The 19966-nt window shown below is 41.5% G+C and overlaps 1 protein-coding gene across 1 annotated transcript; it reads left to right on the top strand.

Moving 5' to 3' along the window:
- Positions 1-86: 86 nt before the first annotated feature.
- LOC115397323 (DNA repair protein XRCC1-like) lies at positions 87-19289 on the top strand. The gene is made up of 17 exons (XM_030103567.1): positions 87-531; positions 615-707; positions 1608-1715; positions 1797-1955; positions 2202-2279; positions 3724-3841; positions 4015-4121; positions 4291-4438; positions 4519-4759; positions 5701-5817; positions 16056-16137; positions 16215-16314; positions 17596-17638; positions 18338-18462; positions 18567-18657; positions 18746-18821; positions 19015-19289. Exons 1-17 carry the CDS (start codon positions 481-483, stop codon positions 19120-19122), a joined length of 1845 nt encoding a protein of 614 aa, XP_029959427.1. The 5' UTR covers positions 87-480; the 3' UTR covers positions 19123-19289.
- Positions 19290-19966: the final 677 nt, after the last annotated feature.

Consider the following 19966-nt stretch of genomic DNA (forward strand, 5'->3'; position numbering starts at 1 on the left):
TGATGCTTTTTTATGACAGTAGAAGAAGACAGCAGACGCTCTCATTGGATAAAAAGGACATTTACCGGAAGTGGCGGTACGTCATAGCATGTATGGGCTTTTGGTGGGAAAATGAGTGCTCAGATGCGCACGTTTAACTTAAAATTATTACCAGTAACACACATTTTCTTGTGTTTCGCGTAACTACAAGGTGACGGATGTGCGTTAAGTTAATATCCGTGTGACGGACTCATACGCTGTTGCCTTGATGTGTGCTGAAATAATCAGCATCAGCAGGAAAACTTGCCTCTGCCTTTTGTTTGCTAGCATGCTATCCCGTCAGATAGCTGTCTGTACTTTAGTCTGAGGTCCGTGACACGTCTAAGCAGTCACTTAGTGTGTTTTATGTGTCGTTAGCCGGTTGAGATAACCCGAGGTTTGGTGTAACGAACGAAATCAGGAATAATTATTAATAAATAGCCAAGCGGAATCAACAACAGCATGCCAGAGATCAAACTGAAGCACGTCGTGTCTTGTAGCACTGAAGACTCGGTGAGTTTTTGGAAGAGGTTTGTTTTAGAAGGGACTTGAAAAATCCAGCTGTTTCTTATATCAGTCTTTTATTTACAAACCAGACTCATAAAGCAGATAATCTGCTGAGCTCCGACACCTACAGGAAATGGAAAGCAGCGAGAGCCGGAGAGAAGCAGACATCCGTCATCCTGCAGGTTTGTGTTTGCTCTGACTCACACCAGTGTAAACAAGCTGTTTGATTGCTGATGTGGCGTTTACTTAACTTCGATTACAAGATAGATGGATTCCTATTAGACTGAATCATAACATTTCTATGGAGGGCGGGTCTGGGTTTGCTCCGAGTGGAGTTTTCATGTTCTCCCTACGAAATATTGTATTTGTAGTAATTCCAGTGTTTCTCTGTCTTTAGGGATCTTTGCTTCACACAATACAGGATTGTGTGAGGATTCTGTGCACCTTTAAATAAACAAGACTCTCACTCAATTTTGACTTCTGTACCTTTATTGCAAACAGATTCTTTGTTCTGCAGTGGTTTGCAGATAATCGACAATTATAAGTTTCATAAGTCCTCAAGCACACAGATAGTTTGCTGCTTTTCTAGAGATGAACACAAGTATTATCAAGGGATGATGCCTGCAATATTACATTCCTATATCACCCGAGTCGACAGCCTTGTTAAGCCGAAATATTGGTTTTGAAATAGAAAAACAATTGAAGTTACTTGCAATAGCTATGTGTACATGTGAAAGAAAGTTCCATGTCATGCCTGATTCTCTTGAAGAAGCACAGAGTTGATAAAGTCATCTAGTTTATTGTAAGGGAAATATTGGCACTGGCAAATGATCAGATGTGTTTAAAATTATTGTCCTCTCATGTTAAATATTGCCATCTCCCCTCTGAATGTGTATTGATTCTGTGCTGTCAAGTTTTCTGTAATTGAGAATCATGCTTTAAAATACATCATTAGCAATAATTTGTTTTGTGTCCATTTAGTTTGAGCGCTCACATGTGGGGATATGTTCAATAGTCTTTCGCTGCTCTGTCAGAACTTTCTTCTTCCCACTTGTGTTCAAGCTGATTTACTGTGCTCTCAGTTTGAGAAGGAGGAACAGGTGCACAGCATCGATATTGGAAATGAAGGGTCGGCTTTCGTCGAGGTGCTGGTGGGAAATTCTTCTGCAGTCCGAGACCAGGACTATGAGGTATTCCCTCTACACTAAGCTTTCACCTTCATAATGTATAACGTGTAGGAATATAATAGTTAACTTTAGTTTTTTTTTTAGGTTCTGTTGGTCACGTCTTCCTTCATGTCCCCCACCGAGAGCCGCAACGGCACCAACATGAACCGGGTGCGGTTTTTTGGGCCCTCCCAGCTGCAGAAGAGCACGGCTCAGGAGAAGTGGGACAGAGTGAAAATCGTGTGTAGCCAGCCGTACAGCAAGGTAATGACCATTATTATCCACCAACACTTCTCAATCAGTTCTGAATAAAACATTTCTAAAGTGTGTCTGTAGTTTGATGTTCATTAAGAGACTGTTATTTTACGTACTGCTATCGGTAATAAAGCTTTCAGTAATATGCAGGTGTCACAGGTGTAACTTTCAGGGTCCATTCAGTTGAGATGAATGCATTTTTGTTTTCTCTTGTCGTAATAATATATTTTTAACCTTTGTCTTTGTGCTTTTCAGAACATAGCGTACGGTCTCACCTTTGTTAAGTTTCATTCACCGCCTGACAAAAATGACCCTCCTCCCACTTCATCCCCTGTAAGTAATGTAACACACACACACACACACACACACACACACACACACACACACACACACACACACGCACAGTCTTGTATTTCTATCCTTGTGGGGACCGTCCATTGACTCCCATTCATGTCTAGCCCCTAACCCTGACCCTTACCCTAACCCTAACCCACACCACAATAAAGCCTAACCCTAAAGAAATGTTTTTGCACTTTTACTTTTTTCAGTAACAACAACATGGTCAAGAAAACACTGTTTCTCCTACTTAGGACCGGAAAAAGGTCCCCACAAGGCACGTCGTTTCACGTTTTGCTATCCTTGTGGGGACATTTGGCCCCAACAAGGATAGAAATACGAGAACACACACACACACACACACACACACACTCAGTGTCAATAACAAAAAGTTCAAACTTTGAATTGCCTAGTTTTTCACATTAATTGGTCGTGACATTTGATCAGATGTATAAACATTTTTGGTGTCATTTTAATTTTTATGGTTTTTTTATTGTAATCACTCAATATATTTATTACACTTTATCACGAAAACATGAAGCTGTAAATTTTTATGTTCTAATGCAATTGCTATAATTTCTTTTTACTTTTTATAGCTATTATTTTTTAACCACTTTTTTTAAACAGGTTTCCTTCCTTCTGATTTTCCTTCCATATCCATGATTTGTATATGTGGGAGGAAAAGCATACTGTACAGTTCATGCTGCTGTGAGTTTAATGCAGTAACTTTCACTGTGTGCTGAGCTGAATGCAGTGTTGGTGTTTTTGCCAGCTGAGAACACACCCACACTTTGTAAAATACCAAAAAATGACAAATAGCTGGCAGGAATTCCTCAGCTGTACACACCAGCACCAGTGGAGTCGACCTGCTGTAATGATGAGATCTTCTGACACCAGTAGCACGCTGTGATTCTTTAGAAGTCTTGATCTCCTGCTGGATTCAGCTGGAAAACCATTTTTTTAGAGCTGCTTATTAGGTGTGTATGAGTATTTAGATTCACTATCGTCCAGAGGGCTGCGTCAACATTGCACCATGGATCATATAAACCGAGCACGCATAAACACGTCTTTGATTTTTTTTTTTCTTTTTTTAATGGAGAATAATTCTGTGAGACCGATCCCAACGTAAAAGTGATGTTTAAATTAAAAAAAAAAATTAAAAAAAAAGCACATTAAAAAGTCCATCTTCAGTACTGTGTCTTGTTATTGGTTCATGTGCACAAGCCACGAACGGCCAGTGTCGCAGCACAAAGCATCATGGGATCGATCCCCCGACTGCATGTGTCTAAAGCTGATATTTTTGGTGTATATAATCCAGCCCGTCAATCTGATCACTTCATTCACTGTTCATGTAATCACACTACTAAAGCTGCGAAACACATTACATCAATAAAATCCATTTATCCTTCTGTTTGGACCCTGAACTCCTTTTTTATTTCAGAAATTGACGAAGCTGGGACAGTTCAAGGTGAAGGATGAGTCTCCTTCGTCTGGATCCAGTCTTCAACCCGGCAGCCTCTTCTTCAACCGGGAGTCAAAGTCAAGCACTTCACTCAAGGGTAAATGTTTCATTTCACTCTGTATAACCTGGAAAAACCTTTTAAATTCTCATTGGATCCCAAAGTGGAGATGTGTGCAAATCAATGGCCTAATTTTTTTGTCCTTAAGGCTGTATTTTGAAGAAAAGTTTCTTCTCTTCCTTCATCTGCTCTTTGCATTCCTGCCTCTGCAGCGTCTCCTCAGACTGAGAAGCTGAGTTACGCTGCAGCCGCCCTGCAAGCGGGGGGAAGCTCCCACTCAGCAGGCCAAGCTTCGTCTTCCAACGCTTCCTCGCCACAGGTACCGAACCTCTCCGTCATTTTCTGCACCAAAGCACAGTTTAGGAGCTTGACGCCTACAATGTAATGACTTTCTATGGCGACCAGTGGGACTTGTTGCTGCATAAAATGTGTCTGCGCATCAGTTATTTTGCTGTTTTCCAGAACACTCTGTTACCTCTGTCTTTCAGCCACCAGCAAAAAGGAAATTTGAGTTCAGTAAAGAGCGCCAGTCGGCCCCCGGCCCCCCCGCGCCCAAGAAAACGAGCCCCGTCGGCTCACCGGAGGGCAAAGCGGCAGCCCTCAAAAACAAGGCGAGCCCGGCCAGCACTGCCAAAGGTAGAACCGCGTGCGAGTAACTGCCAGCAGACGATCGTTTGACCCTGACGGTGTTTAAAATCCCTCACTTCTCCTCACAGCTCCACCAGCACCGAAAGCTACGGAGAAGAAGCGGGAGAGCCAGTCGAAGCCGGAACCCAAACCCAAACAGAAGGCCAAATCTCCCAGTGAGCAGCAGGTCCCGCTGAACCGCATCATGGAGGGCGTGGTGTTCGTCCTGAGCGGCTTCCAGAACCCCTTCAGAGGGGAGCTCAGGGAGAAAGCTCTGGACATGGGGGCCAAGTATCGACCCGACTGGACGCCCGACGCCACACACCTCATGTAAGCTTGACTCGGTTTACCTTTAGTGCAAGTTGTACAAAATAAACGCGTCTTTGTGTCGTGAATGTGAAGCTGCAGTCAGACCCTTTTTGGAATAATATGGTGTAAAGATGATTATCAGCTCTAACAAAGCTGTTTAATTAATTAAAACCTCTTTTTACTCATCTGAAAGTAACATCAGATTTTTAGTTTATGTGATGAACCAGTTAACTGTATTCTGAAGCCTTTTGCTTAATCAGCAGGCATACCAACAAATTGAAGGCATGTCCTTATGAGAAAGTGTCTGATGCCTAAATTGCCTGAAGTGTTCAAATCAGTTTGTTTGATTTACGTGTGATGCTCTCTATTGCCGAGGGTTTCAGTGAGATACATTGAAAATGTTTTTTTTCCTTTTTAGTGTTTATTGATGGACTTTGTAACAACTGTTGACGTTGAAATATTCAGTCTTTATTGGATTAGAAGGCATGTTTTTCTCAGTTTCAGAAGTCTCTAGATGTGAATAGCATAAAAGAATAAAAGATACTGACGTGATGAGTTTTAGGTTCTCCCTCATGTTGGTGTTGATTGCATTGTGGTTTTTTTCTGTAGATTATATGAGCTGTTTCTTGTCTTAACTCTGGTGCTTGGAAACTTTCTGCCTGCACGAATGCACCAGTGGCAGCATCAGCTTCTAACGATCACATTACTTATTGATGATAATGGCTTTATTTTTTTCCCCTAAGTGCAAATATTTCCTAATTTTCCCGTTTATGTTCTGTTGTTCTTCATTCTGTCTGTCTCTGATATTTTCATAATTGAAACAGATTAGGCCGTGAATCCAATAATAGCAGACTATTTACAACTGTCAGTGTCTCTTTAGTGATGTAACCGTGTGTGTGTGTGTGTGTGTGTGTGTGTGTGTGTGTGTGTGTGTGTGTGTGTTTGGTCCCCTCGCTCTCCAGCTGTGCCTTCGCCAACACCCCCAAATACAGCCAGGTGAAGTCAGCAGGGGGCATGATCGTGCGGAAGGAGTGGGTGTTGGACTGCCACAAGAGAAAGCAGAAGCTCTCCTATAAACGGTGAGTGAAGGAGAAATTCCGTGAAAAGCAGCCGATTTAGATTGAAGTGAAACTGAGTGGAATTTCTGCCCTGAGCAAGAACAATTCGACAAGGATTCAGTATCTTTTTTTCCTCCCCTGTTGCACATTTGTGTAACGCATAAGTCCACGTCTGATTAACGCCCTAAGCCACATCTGTCCCTCCACGTCCAGCAATCTGCGCTCGGCACTCGAGCTGATTGAAACGTCCAAAAATACACCTCGCGCGGCAGCGCTGCCCACTCTCCACGGAGAACATCGTAACCTTGAGCAGCTGATCCCCCGCCGCGATCACAAATTAAAGCCACCCGGCACCGGCAGCCCCCTAATTACCCGCCTCATTACCGAGGCCAGCTTTCGTAACATCAAGGTCTTCTGTCATCACGCCACAAAAAAAAAAAAAAATCAGTGCGTACTGAATAATGCAGAGCCGAGCGCTACTTCCAAGCCGTGGAAAAGTCCAGAATAATTTGAGTGGTAGTGTACTTTGCTGTGTTTTTTTGCTTCATCATTTAAAGAATTCCTTCACTCCCGTCTCTTAAAGGATGATTGTGCCTGTCAGTTTCGCACCAGGCCGGGTTATCCAAGGCTTTACAGAAGATAATTCTGATATATTTAGACTTTTTAAACTAACTAAGTGTCTGTAATAATAAGCTGTTGATATATCAGACCTAATTATATCATTTTATATATTACTTCTAAATATAAAATCAGCAAAATTCATTTTGAGTTATGGTTCTTTTTGTTTTTAAATTGGTTTAATGTTAATAATGACAGAGGGAAATTCTTTCTTCTGATATATAGTTTAATAATGTCTCTATAAATATATATCTATCAATAAATATCCATGTGATAGTTTCTATAATAATGATGAAAATAATTCACTTTTTTGTTCATTAGCAGGTTTTATAGAATCCTGAGCAACAGCATTAATACATTGTGTATACTGTTCAATTGTTTGTCGATTATTTGAAAAATAAATAAATAAACGCCAGTCAGGTAATCAGCGGCTCGTGATTCGAGCTCTCAGCCACATGGTGCACCTTTTAATCTGTCCCTTCTTTCACCGCGGCAGCTTGAGCTGAACCGGGATTATTTCATCGCTGCTGAGAAAAAAAAACATTTACATGAATAACAAAGAGAAAAAACTCACGGGGAATGATTGCTTTCAAAGTAGTTGAACTTTCAGTTTTGAACCAAGCATTTCACAATAACAGCATTACAACACAAACCATCGCCGATGGTTTGTGTTGTAATGCTGTTATTGTGAGTGATTCATAATAACAGCATAACACACTCTAATGAACCCTGCTGTGACTTCGATCATACTCCCTACTGTATTTATTTAGATTTTTTCAGTTGTGGAATTGTCGAAAATGTCACACTGTTCAGTGTCAAGAAGAGTAAGAAAAGGCTAAAATGGTTAAATCTGCAAAAAATGAACCAAAGGAGGATATTTATTCCAAATCATCTTAAATCACTCAAAAGGTCAACAAAAAACATGCAAAATGGTTAAAATGCAGAAACGATAGATTCGAGACTGAGAATATCTACTAAAATGGCTGAAACGGCGCAGTGCTCTAAAGCTGGACTAAGAAGTGGCCGTAAAATATCTACCATTCTAAACTGTCGTGAGAAGCGGTTTTGGATTTGTAGGTTTGTGTATTCTCTAAGAGGCCGCCGGTGAAAACTGGAAACACAAAAATAAAAATCTAGAAGTAAAAAAAAACTTTATAAATTTGAGGCAAGAGAAAGAGCACTGCTATTTGGATGAACAGACATTAACATGCATTTAAATGTTTCAATGTATGGCAAATCAGACCTGTGTTGCAATAAACCACAACATTGTTTCCATTTATTACGTTATTATGATGCAGTTTTCTCTCTGCTGCTCTTTTTCAAACATGCATGTAGTTTGGATCACTTCTGTTCATGGTGAAGTTCAGTCAGTGGGCTGAAAGTTGGTCTTTTTTTTTTCTCTCACACGAAGAGATTAATTGTGTTTTGGTTTTGACGCGTCAGTCACCACTTCTCCCTACAGTTTTTGGATTTCGCTGAGCGATGAGCTGTTGATTTAGATTTATATATGAGCGCGGCAGCTCTGAGTTGAAGATGCCAGAAAAGCGTTCTGCTGCGTCATTTCAGAGAATTAATTCTCATTCAGCTCCTGCAGGACACGCCTCATAGACCAGACAGGTTGAGAGAAATCAATTTTTGGTCCACGTTGGTCTTCAGAGTCTTTAATTAAAGCGGTCGGCGTGATGGGATCTCTGTTGACAACCTCACTCCGACCGATCTGTCTGCCTCATGCTGAAAGAGAGAAGCTAAATGCATGAATGACAATATTTCTTTGAATCCAAATCTTCCTTTAAGATTTTCTGAAAGTGAAACGATAGATATTCCCGAAGCCTTCGCCGTCACCCTCACCTTTCTCCATCAGTTCCTCATCCACCCCCAAAAGATCTCTGCCCCCCCCACTCCCTCCTCAGAATAAAGCAGCACTATTGTGCAGCATGTGGAGTGTGCAGCTTTGATGATGTATCCTTTATTTAAAAGCTGCATCTGCTATGCGTAATTAAAGGGACCACTTACTTTGATGATGACAAGTACCCCAAACACACACACACACACACGCACGCACGCTAAAGCGTCTAAAGGTGAACGCGCCGCTCCATCCGGCTCCTGAGAGACCGACACGAGCCAAGCAGTCCAGAAATGCTTTTCTCTCGTCGCCGTTACGCAATCGGAGACGGGCGGAAAACACTCGAGGAACTCTACAACATCTCGCCACAATAGATCCGAAGAGCTGAGCACGTCGCTGATGAAAGCAGCGCTCTGCAGCAGCGTCCCAGGAGGAGCTGCCAGCCCAACAATACCTGAACACCATCACTGTCTAATTAATCTGCAGCGCATTAAATATGGGAAAACAAAAACATCTTCTTGACAAGAACTCCTGCGTCATGGAGAAAACTGATTATTTCCTATTTAATTGGAGCCATATCTGTGAGTAACGCTGCAGTGTGAGACGAGCAGCAGCTCTGTGTGTGACGCTCAGTTTACCTGCTGGGCTTTATCAGGTTTTATTTGAGGAGTAAAAGTCAGGAAATGAGTGACGGGATCACATGCGGTGCTGCAGCATGTTTTCCCGGAACGGAGTCACACCAAGCAAAACGTATTTCCGATTTGTCACATAATTGATTAATGTGTAGTTTGAAGTGCAGCCGTTGTTATTCTCCACCGCAGCTCTTGGGCCAGGTTTGTGCTGGAAGCGCCTGTCAGTCTCCAGAGCCGCAGGCTTGATCTCTGCCTCGCCCTGTCTCTATCTCAAAATGTTTTTTAGCCGCTCTGCCATGAATTGCTTCCAATGGAGATGAGATAACTGAAGCAGAAAATAAACTATATGTGTGAAATATTTGTATTTCAAACTGAAATTGCAGATCGCTATGCTGCTTCCATAGCAGCATAGCATTTAAAGCTTTGTCATTTTTACAGTGTTTTTAGTCGTGTAGATTCTTTACTGATTAAGTATTCTTATTTCATTATCTTTGCGGTTATTCTTCGGTTGTTTTAGAGCAAATTTGAGTGTGTATGTGTCTGTACAATCACAGTAAAGATAATCCTATAGTATTATATTGGTCCAAGTGGAAGACAGACTCTTTACTCTGTTTCCAAAAGTCGTTTTTACATACATATATATTTATATATGTGTGTGTAGCAACTTTTTTTTTCAGCATTTGTAATCTGATTTACAATGCTGCATTTACCTTATTCAGCAAAAAAAAAAAAAAAGAAAAGAAAGGAAAAGGGGAAAAAAAGTCGGACCAGTAGACACAGCTTTATGTTTCCACGTCCCAAAATAAGGAGTGTCCTTTCAGTTCAGGTCACCCGTTACTCTGCACATTTTCAAATCCTGCTTGAAAACACACCATCCAAGCATAAGATAAGCTTTTCAGGTTAAATCGTCTCAGAAGGTCTGATATTCAGGATGTGATATTTCATCTCTCGGTGTTGCTCCGACTTCTGCATGACGACGGCAAGACGGCCTCCAAATCAAGAGGAACGTGCAAGTGCTGGAAACAGTTTATCAAGAGATAAATGTCAGGCCCCCGAGCTATGATCAATGTCCAGAGGGTTTAAAATGTTGCATCTTAGATGTTTTGCTGTACTCTAGACGTCTAGAGGTCTAGACGAAAGACTGATTAAAATGAACCTGCATTCCATCTTTATTGGTGCTGTAAATGAACACGAAATATTGACAACTGTTAATAACTTCAAAAACAACAAATCGACAGATCACGCTAATATAGACATATCCTTAATTAAAAGTATAATTGATATAATTTTAAAACCTTTTACCTATATTTGCAATTTATCATTCCAAACCGGCATTTTCCCCGATGAAATGAAAATTGCAAAAGTCATTCAGATATACAAAAATGGAGATAAACAATTACTCACTAATTACAGACCAATCTCACTACTCCCTCAATTTTCCAAAATCCTGGAAAAACTTTTTATGGACAGGTTGGACAGTTTTATCAATAAGCACCATTTGTTAAGTAATCATCAATACGGTTTTAGAACCAACAGGTCAACATCAATGGCTGCAATTGAACTCATCGAGAGCATTTCAAATGCAACGGACAACTCAGAATTCACCGTTGGGAGTCTTCATAGACCTCAGAAAAGCATTTGATACCATCCATCACAAGACACTACTCAATAAAATGTACAGATATGGAGTACGGGGTACCGCCCTTGCATGGCTAAAAAGCTACCTTACTGATAGGAAACAATATGTGCATTTCAATGGAGTAGATTCCGATATCCAACAGGTTACATATGGTGTCCCACAAGGCTCTGTTCTTGGCCCCAAGCTTTTCATACTTTATATAAATGATATCTGTGATGCTCTGCAAAATGTTACCTGTGTCCTATTTGCTGACGATACAAGCCTTTATGCCTCCGGTCCAAATCTCGATCAGCTCTTGCATGTAGTAGAAAATGATCTAAAAATTCTTAAAAAGTGGTTTGATATAAATCAATTATCATTAAATATAAATAAAACAAATTTCATTTTATTTGGTAATAAAATGATCAAAATTCCATTGAAATTATCCATTAACGATAGAGCCATTGAGCAAGTTAACCAAACAAAATTTCTAGGCGTCATAATTGATAGCAAACTAAATTGGAAGGCCCATATTGACAATTTAAAAAGAAAAATATCGAAAATAATTGCCATCTTACACAAAGTAAAATATTTTGTCAATCCAAGATCACTCCATATCCTATACTGCTCCCTGTTATTATCATATCTAACATACTGTGTGGAAGTGTGGGGGCACACATATAAATCTATAGTCCAATCGATTTTCATATTACAAAAAAAAGCAATAAGAATTGTCAATCATAGCGACTATTACGCTCCAACAAATCCACTTTTCATTAAAAACCGCCTACTTAAATTAGAAGACTTAACAAACTTAAGCACAGCAGTGATAATGTATAAGGCAGATCATAATATTCTCCCAGACTGCATGCAGGAGCTGTTCAAGCAAAGAGAGACCAGGTATAATCTGAGGGGCACTGCAATATTCAATAAAATAAAAACAAGAACAAATACCAGAGGAAATACTTCTTCAGTCAAAGGGGTAAATCTGTGGAGCACTCTGGACATGGAACTAAAAACAGCAAACTCGCTGATTAAATTAAAAAAATTATACGAAATAAGGGTCATTGACAAATGCATTACACTGAGGTAGCAAACAAACCTCACAATCCAAACTTCACAAAACTCATAATCGAACTAAACTTCTGTTGTTTTCTTTCTTTTATCAATCTATCAATTATTTATTTATTTTTTGTATTAATTTTGTGTCTTGTGATCTATCTCTGTTCATTATTTACGGTTAGTACTATTCTTAGCGGCCTCATTAAGGGTGAGAAGGGCAAAGAAAAAGGAGGAAAATTGGAATGTAAAAAAGAGGACAGGAAAAGGAAAAGAAGTAGAGAAGATAGAGCAGAAGAAGGGAAGGAAAGAAGGGAGAGAGAAGGGAGGAAGGGGGGGAGAGGAAAAAAAAAAGATTGGCTCCCTCTGTCATGCTCCATCTTGACTGTTGCGCTTGGTTCGACTTTGTATAATGTTTCTTTTCTCTATGTCGCGGTGAGGTAAAGGTGGGCTAAATAAGCTTCGGCTTCAGCCCGAAACCTTTTCGGTCTGATAACATGTTAACCATATATACACATATGTTTTTTGTACTTTTCTGTTTATTATGTACCAGACCGAAATAAAATCTAAAATCTAATCTTTAAAACCATCTAGTTTTAGGGATATTTCTGTCACAGTCGAGCCCCGGTGTGGCTTTTAGTTTATTTGTCTCGACTGCTGTCTTCGCTTGATGAATTCTGCTTCACAATAATAGGAAGAGCCGACACCGAAGTGCCGTGGTACCGGTGTGTCTGCACATGTGAATGATTTATACCAGTGTCTGGACCAATTATACTTCTCAAAAAATAAATAACACGTCCCAGATCTCAATGGATCCAGTTGAAAATCTTTATTTACTACACAGCGGAAAACATTGAGACAAAACAACTTAAAAATGATCGACGCAAATCAAATGTATTATCCCATGGAGGTCTCCTCTTGGTCCTCCTTGCACAAAAAGTCGATGTGCCTCCTGGCCTGTCTGCTGATATCTCCTGCCTGCTCTGGACACTGCCCTGACTTAAGGCCGGCACACACTACGGGAGAATCGGGCCGAATTTTGCCCCGACGTTCTCCTGATCGAAGCCGGCAAAGGTCCGACTGTCTGGAGTATGCAAATGAGCTCGGGTCCGATCTTCCTGTGGTGTGCGGTGTGTTCAGAGAGATTTTTTTTATTTGCGGTCGGAGCCGCTCGGGAGGCGTCGGAAGGGGAGATCGTGGATAATATGAACATGTTTAATATTCCTGATCACAGATCCTGTTGTGTGTGGAAGAGTGAGGAGCCGATTCTCTCCGTAGTAACACCACACACTAGAAGATCAGGAGAGGAAAATCTGGTGCTTTCTGTCTTCTGTTGTCTTCTAGTGTGTGCTCTCTGAATCGCGGAAGATTTGAAAACATCCTGCAGTGTGTACCAGGCTTTTAAACATCAGCGAAAAAATCACGCAGAGAGGATGAGAGCGGAGAAAAGCTCCGCGGTCACCACCTGCAGAACGACTCCTAATTGCCTCTAATTTCCAGCCATTCAGTCCCACAGCAGGTGAAACTGACTCACAATCAGTGTTGCTTCCTAACTGGACTGCTTGATTTCACAGAAGCCTGATTGACTCGGCGTTGCTTCGCGTTGTTCAAGTGCTCCCTTTATTGTTTCGAGCTGTGTAGTTGTAAACACTTGTATCATGAGGACTCATCAAGTCCCTAAATTTCGATCGAGTCTACAGAAACTCTGAAAACAAGAGCGTGTGTGTCACGAGGACATCAGGAGTTATTTTCCACGCGGCAGTTTTTCTGCATGTCTCCTCCATTTCTGATATCATTACAACTGGTACATGGAGCTTAATGGAGCATAGAGCCTTTTATTTCCCCCCGCTCTCTCTTAACCTTCGCAGAGATCATTACTGGTGATCATCTCCTCTCTAACAGCCCGGCTTTGCATGAATTTTCCATTTTGGATTCAGTTTCTTCAGTTTATTTGACTGTTAAATGCCAAACGGGCTTCGGTTCAGCCTGGGTTATTGATTTGTTTCTTACTTTTTTTCACCACATGAGATGAATATATTTCATTCTCAATATTCGGCTCTATGAGTTTTTTCACGCAGAGATAATGAAGCACTAAGTGATTTACGCCACAGAAACAAAAACAGCCCCCCTCCCCCCCAAACACATTTAAAATCAAGGCTGAAAAGTTTGTGGAAAGCTTAAAAATAAAAGCTATAAATATATAAATAGAAATGTTAAAGTCTGATTAAATAAATTTGCTTTTGACTACGTCAATACTCACCGCAGACTGACATTTCAGAGGAAATGCAGTCTTGCTTTATAAGAGTGATCTATGGTAATTTAATTACAAAACAAGTTATCAGTCTGAATGAAAAAATTACAAAAGAAGTTTACGTGTTTGGAAGCATCCAGTCTGACTGTGGCGTCGATGCGAACCTCAGTATTTCTGATTTCACTGCTCAAATAAAGCAGTGCAGCATCACACTTATTCACTAAAATGTATGTTTTATATATAATTACCTTAAAAACTGAAACATGAATCCATCAGTCAGTTGTTTATAGGTGCACATGATGAATTTTTCTTCTTCTTCTTCCCATAATTAAATTCAAACAGTCTCAAAACAATTGAATCAGGTAAATTGGATGATGCCCGCATGCCTCATCCCAGTGGCTTCATCAAATCAAGCTGGACTAATCTGGCTGGGGAACTTTCACAGACGGCGTAAAACTTGGATCGCTGCTACATTTATTCCATTAAACTGAGATATCCATGTATCTTCTCTGCCGCTGTATTCAGTTAAAGGTCGCGGGGGTCTGGAGTGGATCCCGTCGACTCTGGGTGTGAAGGCAGGGTCACACCTCGGATAGGTCACCAGGCCGTAGCAGGAAGCAGGAAGGCGACCGCACATTGATATTCATACAGGCAGTTCTGCTCACCAATTGTATCTAAAAGCATGTTTCGCGACAGCGGGAGAAAAGCCATGAACACATATTTTGGGAAAAAAAAGAAGAAAAAAATCTAAAACAAAGAAAGAAAAGATTCGAACTTCACAAAAGAAAAGATTCTGCAGCTTCAGAAGGCCTGGCCTGGACTCACACCACAGCTTTACTGCTATGAGATGAATGTTCCACCTGTCACATCGCATATAATTTGTATATAATTATTTCCTCCCATTTTTTTAAACGGGTGCTTTTGATTCATGCAAAGTACTAAAAACACACTGAAATAATTCCAACGTTGCATAAATGCTGTTCGGTTTAGTATGTTTTAGTTGATTATTTGAATGTTAAAAACAACTGATATAACAATGAACTTTTCAATGAGTGTCAATTTTTCATGCATTCATCTGTGTTTCTTACAAGTTGAGCGTATCTGTTCATCATGGATGTTAAGTGGTGGACGCAGTGGTTGGTGGCTTGTTGTTTTACAGGGAAAGAAGTCAGAATGTTAAAAACACAGGTTGAGAAGCATCTTTTATACATGGTCGATCCAGATGTTTGCTGTGTCTAATATTGTTCTTTAAATACAGAGAGTAGATGCTATTCAGTGTTTTTACATGAGCAGCTTCGCTCTTGAATCAGATTATACCTGTCTTGGTCACCTCGAACTGAGCAGAGCTCGATCTGATTAAACAAACGCCTGGTCCCATTACACTCCGACTGATTCGTTGCTTTAGTCTGGGTTTCTTAGCATGATTTCATTTGAGACGCTTTAGTGGAAGAAATGCAACAAATTCACTTTTTTAAAGGTCTGATACACGATTTTCTCGAAAAGACGAAGCCCCACGTCTGTTACTCACTTTTTGAACAACGCGCATGCGCCAGACCATCCGCCCGGCTCTCCTGCTTCTCCCAGGAAACGCGTAAGTGTACGAGCGCGATCTCCTCTTCTCCGCCGTGCACGGCTCTGTTTACAGTTTCTGCGATCCGCCTCGCTCATAAATAAAGCTTTTTTTCTGAAACAGTTACAGTTTCATTGTGTCAGACTCGCCATCGGTAAGTACTAGCTCAGAAGCTCACGGCTACATAAACACTCTGAATGCGCATGCGCAAAAGGGAGAAGCTGATTGGGCGCAAGCACGTAGAACCGCCTTACGAAAGCAGCTCGTCAGAATGATTGACAAACAGACCCACCAATTATTTAGGTGATCCACCCGGAAATCAAAATGTTGTATTACACCTTTAAGTCTGACAGAAATGCAGGGATGGTTTTTACCTGAAAAACTCAGCAATTTTCAAGTCAGTAACTTTGTGTCTGAAATCAGAGAGTGATTGTAATTATATGCTGAAACAGAAAACATGATATTTCTCTGGATTCTAACTGGCACTGATTGTTAAACAAACAACGACAAGGCCGATTATCCCGGTGGAAAGTGGAAAGCGTCCACTCTTGGCGTACCTTGAATCACTGCACAAGTAAAACTGATTGAGAACATGATATTTTGTGCACGTCTTCCTTTTCCTCCGGCTTTTTTTTTATCATCCCGACACTCCATTTGTTTCCACGCAGATACTTGATGGATGGAGCCGAGTCGAGTTCGGAGAGCGAGATGGACGTGGACGACCGGAGCGAGGAAGAAATGAGCACCGAGGTACATTTGTTTTCTGAGCGAGCCCATCAGAGTAACCAGGTGAAGCATCAGTCTGTCTGACCGGGCCGTTTCCGCAGAGTCCGCAGAAGCAGCAGAGACGAGTCACCCCCAAAAAGACTCCAGTGAAGATGGAGGAAGACGACGAGTACGGCGGCTCCACTGACGTGGACGAACCAGGTGAACCGTCACTGACCTTCACTGACCTCCAGGAACACCAGAACAGTCCGGCTCTTTCTGACTGGCAGTGAGCATCCTGTTGTCAGCATTACAAAGCGATAAACATGTTTTTCGATTGACTGATGGCCGGGTGGACCCGACACGAAGAGCAGAGTGAAATGAAATGGGAGGAACCCGGCAGTGGAGAGGATATTGGAAAATGTGAGCCAAGATGAAAGAGGCACTTAAAGTTGAGATTCAGTGTGAGCAGATCGGTACAGTCACAGAACTCGGTGTTGGAGGTAAGTTTGTTTGTGTCGAGGCGTGTAGCTCCCTCTTAATATGAGGTTATAGATCCAGATTGGTCGGACTGACATGAGTAGTGTTGCACAAACCACCAAAAGGTTCATCTTTCGCCTCCGTACCGCCTGAAACAGCCAATCACATCCAATCACATCCATGCCATGCTTGTTTTCATGGATAAAATAAAAGCAAGCTGATAAAAACAGCTTTTAATTGCAACTATTTCTTTCTTCCAAAAAAAAAAAAAAAAAACATTTGATGCAACATTAAGCCGCGTTCCTCTTGAGAAAGCAATAAAAGACGTCTTTGCGGAGGCCAAGGAGGCAGAGTGTAAGCGAGTGAACTAACACAATGAATCACTTCCCACAAGTCGCAAACGGCTCGAGCCTGAAGAGGGATGAATCAATTGAGAGGGCGCGATGTGAGAGCAGAAAGAAAAGAACCGCCTTCACCAAGCACTTAGAGACGGATCGGTCGACAGCACTTCCACGGGAAGGACGGCGGCTCGGGCACACACGCCGGCGCTGCAGGTGGAGGAGCCGGCGGCCGGGCGTGATCGCCGTGGAGAGACTTGTGCATGATTCTCATTTCTATGTTAATGCGGAGCCGGGAGTAAAGTGGCGGGGTCGGCCTCTCCTCTCCCGCTTCAGCGGCTCTAGATTGTATGCTAATGGGCGGCGGCGCCAACAAGGTCACACCTATTGAACAACAAAAACGCAAGTTTTCCAAGCGATATAGGCGCATCAGGCATTTTCGTTTCATCCTGCAGGAAACACAGTAGAAAGATGAAGCAGTTTGTCTCCAGTAGTTTAACTCTCATTCTTCATGGTTAACTAGAGTTAAACTCAGAGTGCAGACGTGGAATTTAAATCGGTAAATAAATCCTGCTTTAATGTCTATAAGGCATTAAAAGTGTAGGGTTTTTGTCTTTTGTGTGTTTTTCTTAATTTTTATGGGCAATACATGAAAACATTGACATGTATGTTCTTCATCTGACAGGGGACGACGACTCTGCAGGCGACACGGAGGACGAGCTGCAGAGGTAAACGCCACAGACAGCCTTGAGGAGGCTGTTTTAAAATATTGACGTTGATCGGTTTCAGCGTCCCTGTCCGGTTATTTCACTCTTGGCTCACCTGACTCGGCCGTTCCATTTATAATTTCATTACAACTCGAGCTAAAGTGATGCCAGGTGAGATTTTTCATCTTTGGAAAACTTCCCACAGCCCTGCTGAATATCTTTTTTTTTTTTTTTTCCTCTCTCACTTCACTGTTTTAGTCCAATTTTTGTGTTCTCCTCTTCTGCTCAGCAGTGTTTTCTGATCGCAGCAGTTCCAAAGCTCTCAAAACACAATGTTTGTTTTCCTTTGCAGCACTAAACTGTAGAATCACTAAGCCGTCCTCTCGGATGGTGCATTGATTTAAAAAAGAAAGCTCATTTGTTCCTTCAAAGTGCTTATAACATGAACAGGAAACATGTTTTGGACGGCTCTTGTAACTCTTTAAAAGGTTTAATAATGCAGTTTGGTTTGTAAGGATTGCTAATAACATTTTATGTATTTTGTTGATGATTTTAGAATGTTTTATGTAACTTATCACCAGGCAGTCTTTGCATAATGTTAAAAAAGTTCTTGGTTTTAAAAGAAACGGTGAATTCAGTCTGGTAAATCAACCCGTAGCAGAAGTGACAGAGACATTGAGTCTGGAAACACGCAGCATGACTGTGTTTCGCTGTTGAAAGGGTGGAGAAGAGTCACAAAGGGAAGACGGCGGCAGCGGTGAAGGACGAGGATCCGTACGGAGGGTCCACGGATGAAAACACAGACGTTGAGGCTGAAGTGGATCATCCCATTCCCGAGCTGCCAGGCGAGCCTCTTTTTCACTTTATTTTCAACTTCCCTGTTTTGTTCCACTAACAAGCCATAATTACTCTTTCTACATGTTGTGCTGTCTTGCTTTTTACCTTCCAGACTTCCTGAGTGGAAAGCACTTCTTCCTCTACGGGAAATTCCCCAACAATGAGAGGCGACTGTTATTACGATACATCGTTGCTTTTAACGGGTGAGACAGACGTTTTGTTGTTGAAATAAAAAATTCATATAATTTACCGTCATTTTCTCAAAAATGTGGCTGGAATTTCAACATTCAGAGAGATCGAGGACTACATGACGGAGAAGGTGCAGTTCGTGGTGACCAGTGAAGGCTGGCACGAGTCCTTCGAAGATGTGAGTTCACTTCTTTCACATTTTTATTCAAGTCCTCCGGTTTCCTAACACACTCTGTAAACACTGACGTGACTCCACTGTGTCGTTTCAACTTTCCCGGTGAATGTGAAAGCATTTGTGGCTCGTATTTAGTGACTTCTCAGCCGCGTCTCGGCCTCGCCGGTGTTTAATTCAGTAACGTTTCCTCCACCAGGCCCTGATGGAGAACGGAAACCTGAACTTTGTCAAACCCGCCTGGATTTACGCCATCAATGAGCGGCAGAAGATGCTGCCCTACCAGCCGTACTCAGTCGTCCCCTGAACAGTGAACTGAACGTACAGACCAGGAGGAGCCACAGACACATTTTTTACTTTTACAGATTGCGTTGAAGACGGTAATAATCAAACTTCATTATCGCCTCTGTTTGTACTGGATATCGACAAAGAACTGTTTTTCACAGATGTTTTTGCCAGTTTGCAAAAAAAAAATCTTTTTTAAATGGTGTCTGTTGAGGTTAAGTGTTAGGATTAGTGGTAGAGTTCTAGCTTTCGCTGACGAGGGTTGTTATTCTCAGAAGTCTTCCTCTCTCTCTCTCTCTCTCTCTCTCTCTCATTCATGTTTTCTCGGTCCATTTTGCTGCAGCGTGCCATCGCGGCTCCCCTCCTCTACCTCGGGCTCTGTCTGAAAATGAATTATCACCCTGTCCTGACAGCAGGCAACGCTGATAAAGCTCCTACTGGTGTGAGCAGGCAAACTATTACAAGACAAACCCAAAGTCAGGTGAAAGGTGTCTGTTAGTAAATGCCAGGAAGAGATGAGGATTTAAAAAAAAAAAAATAAGTGTCTGTGTGTGTGAATATTTTAGAAAAGAGCAGAAAAAGTGAGGATTTTGTTTTCTTCTTTGCTTTTCATTTGATAAAACACTGCGATTTCTGGCATGCCGGTGAGGATTAATGGGTAGAAGTTTGATTTTATTTATGTTTGTTGAATCAGTGTGACAACAACCAACCGACGGGGAAACGCGACAGATGTCGAGCTTTTATATGTTTTTTTTGGACATTTCGTTAAAAAAAAAAGTCCTTCCTAATAGACTCAAATACACCATCTGCTTTTCACAGCTCAACTTGTTCAATTCCAAGCCTTGAACTTATTTTCTTATAGGACT

The sequence above is a fragment of the Salarias fasciatus genome, chromosome 11 (assembly GCF_902148845.1).
Source record: "Salarias fasciatus chromosome 11, fSalaFa1.1, whole genome shotgun sequence".
Lineage (NCBI taxonomy): Eukaryota > Metazoa > Chordata > Actinopteri > Blenniiformes > Blenniidae > Salarias > Salarias fasciatus.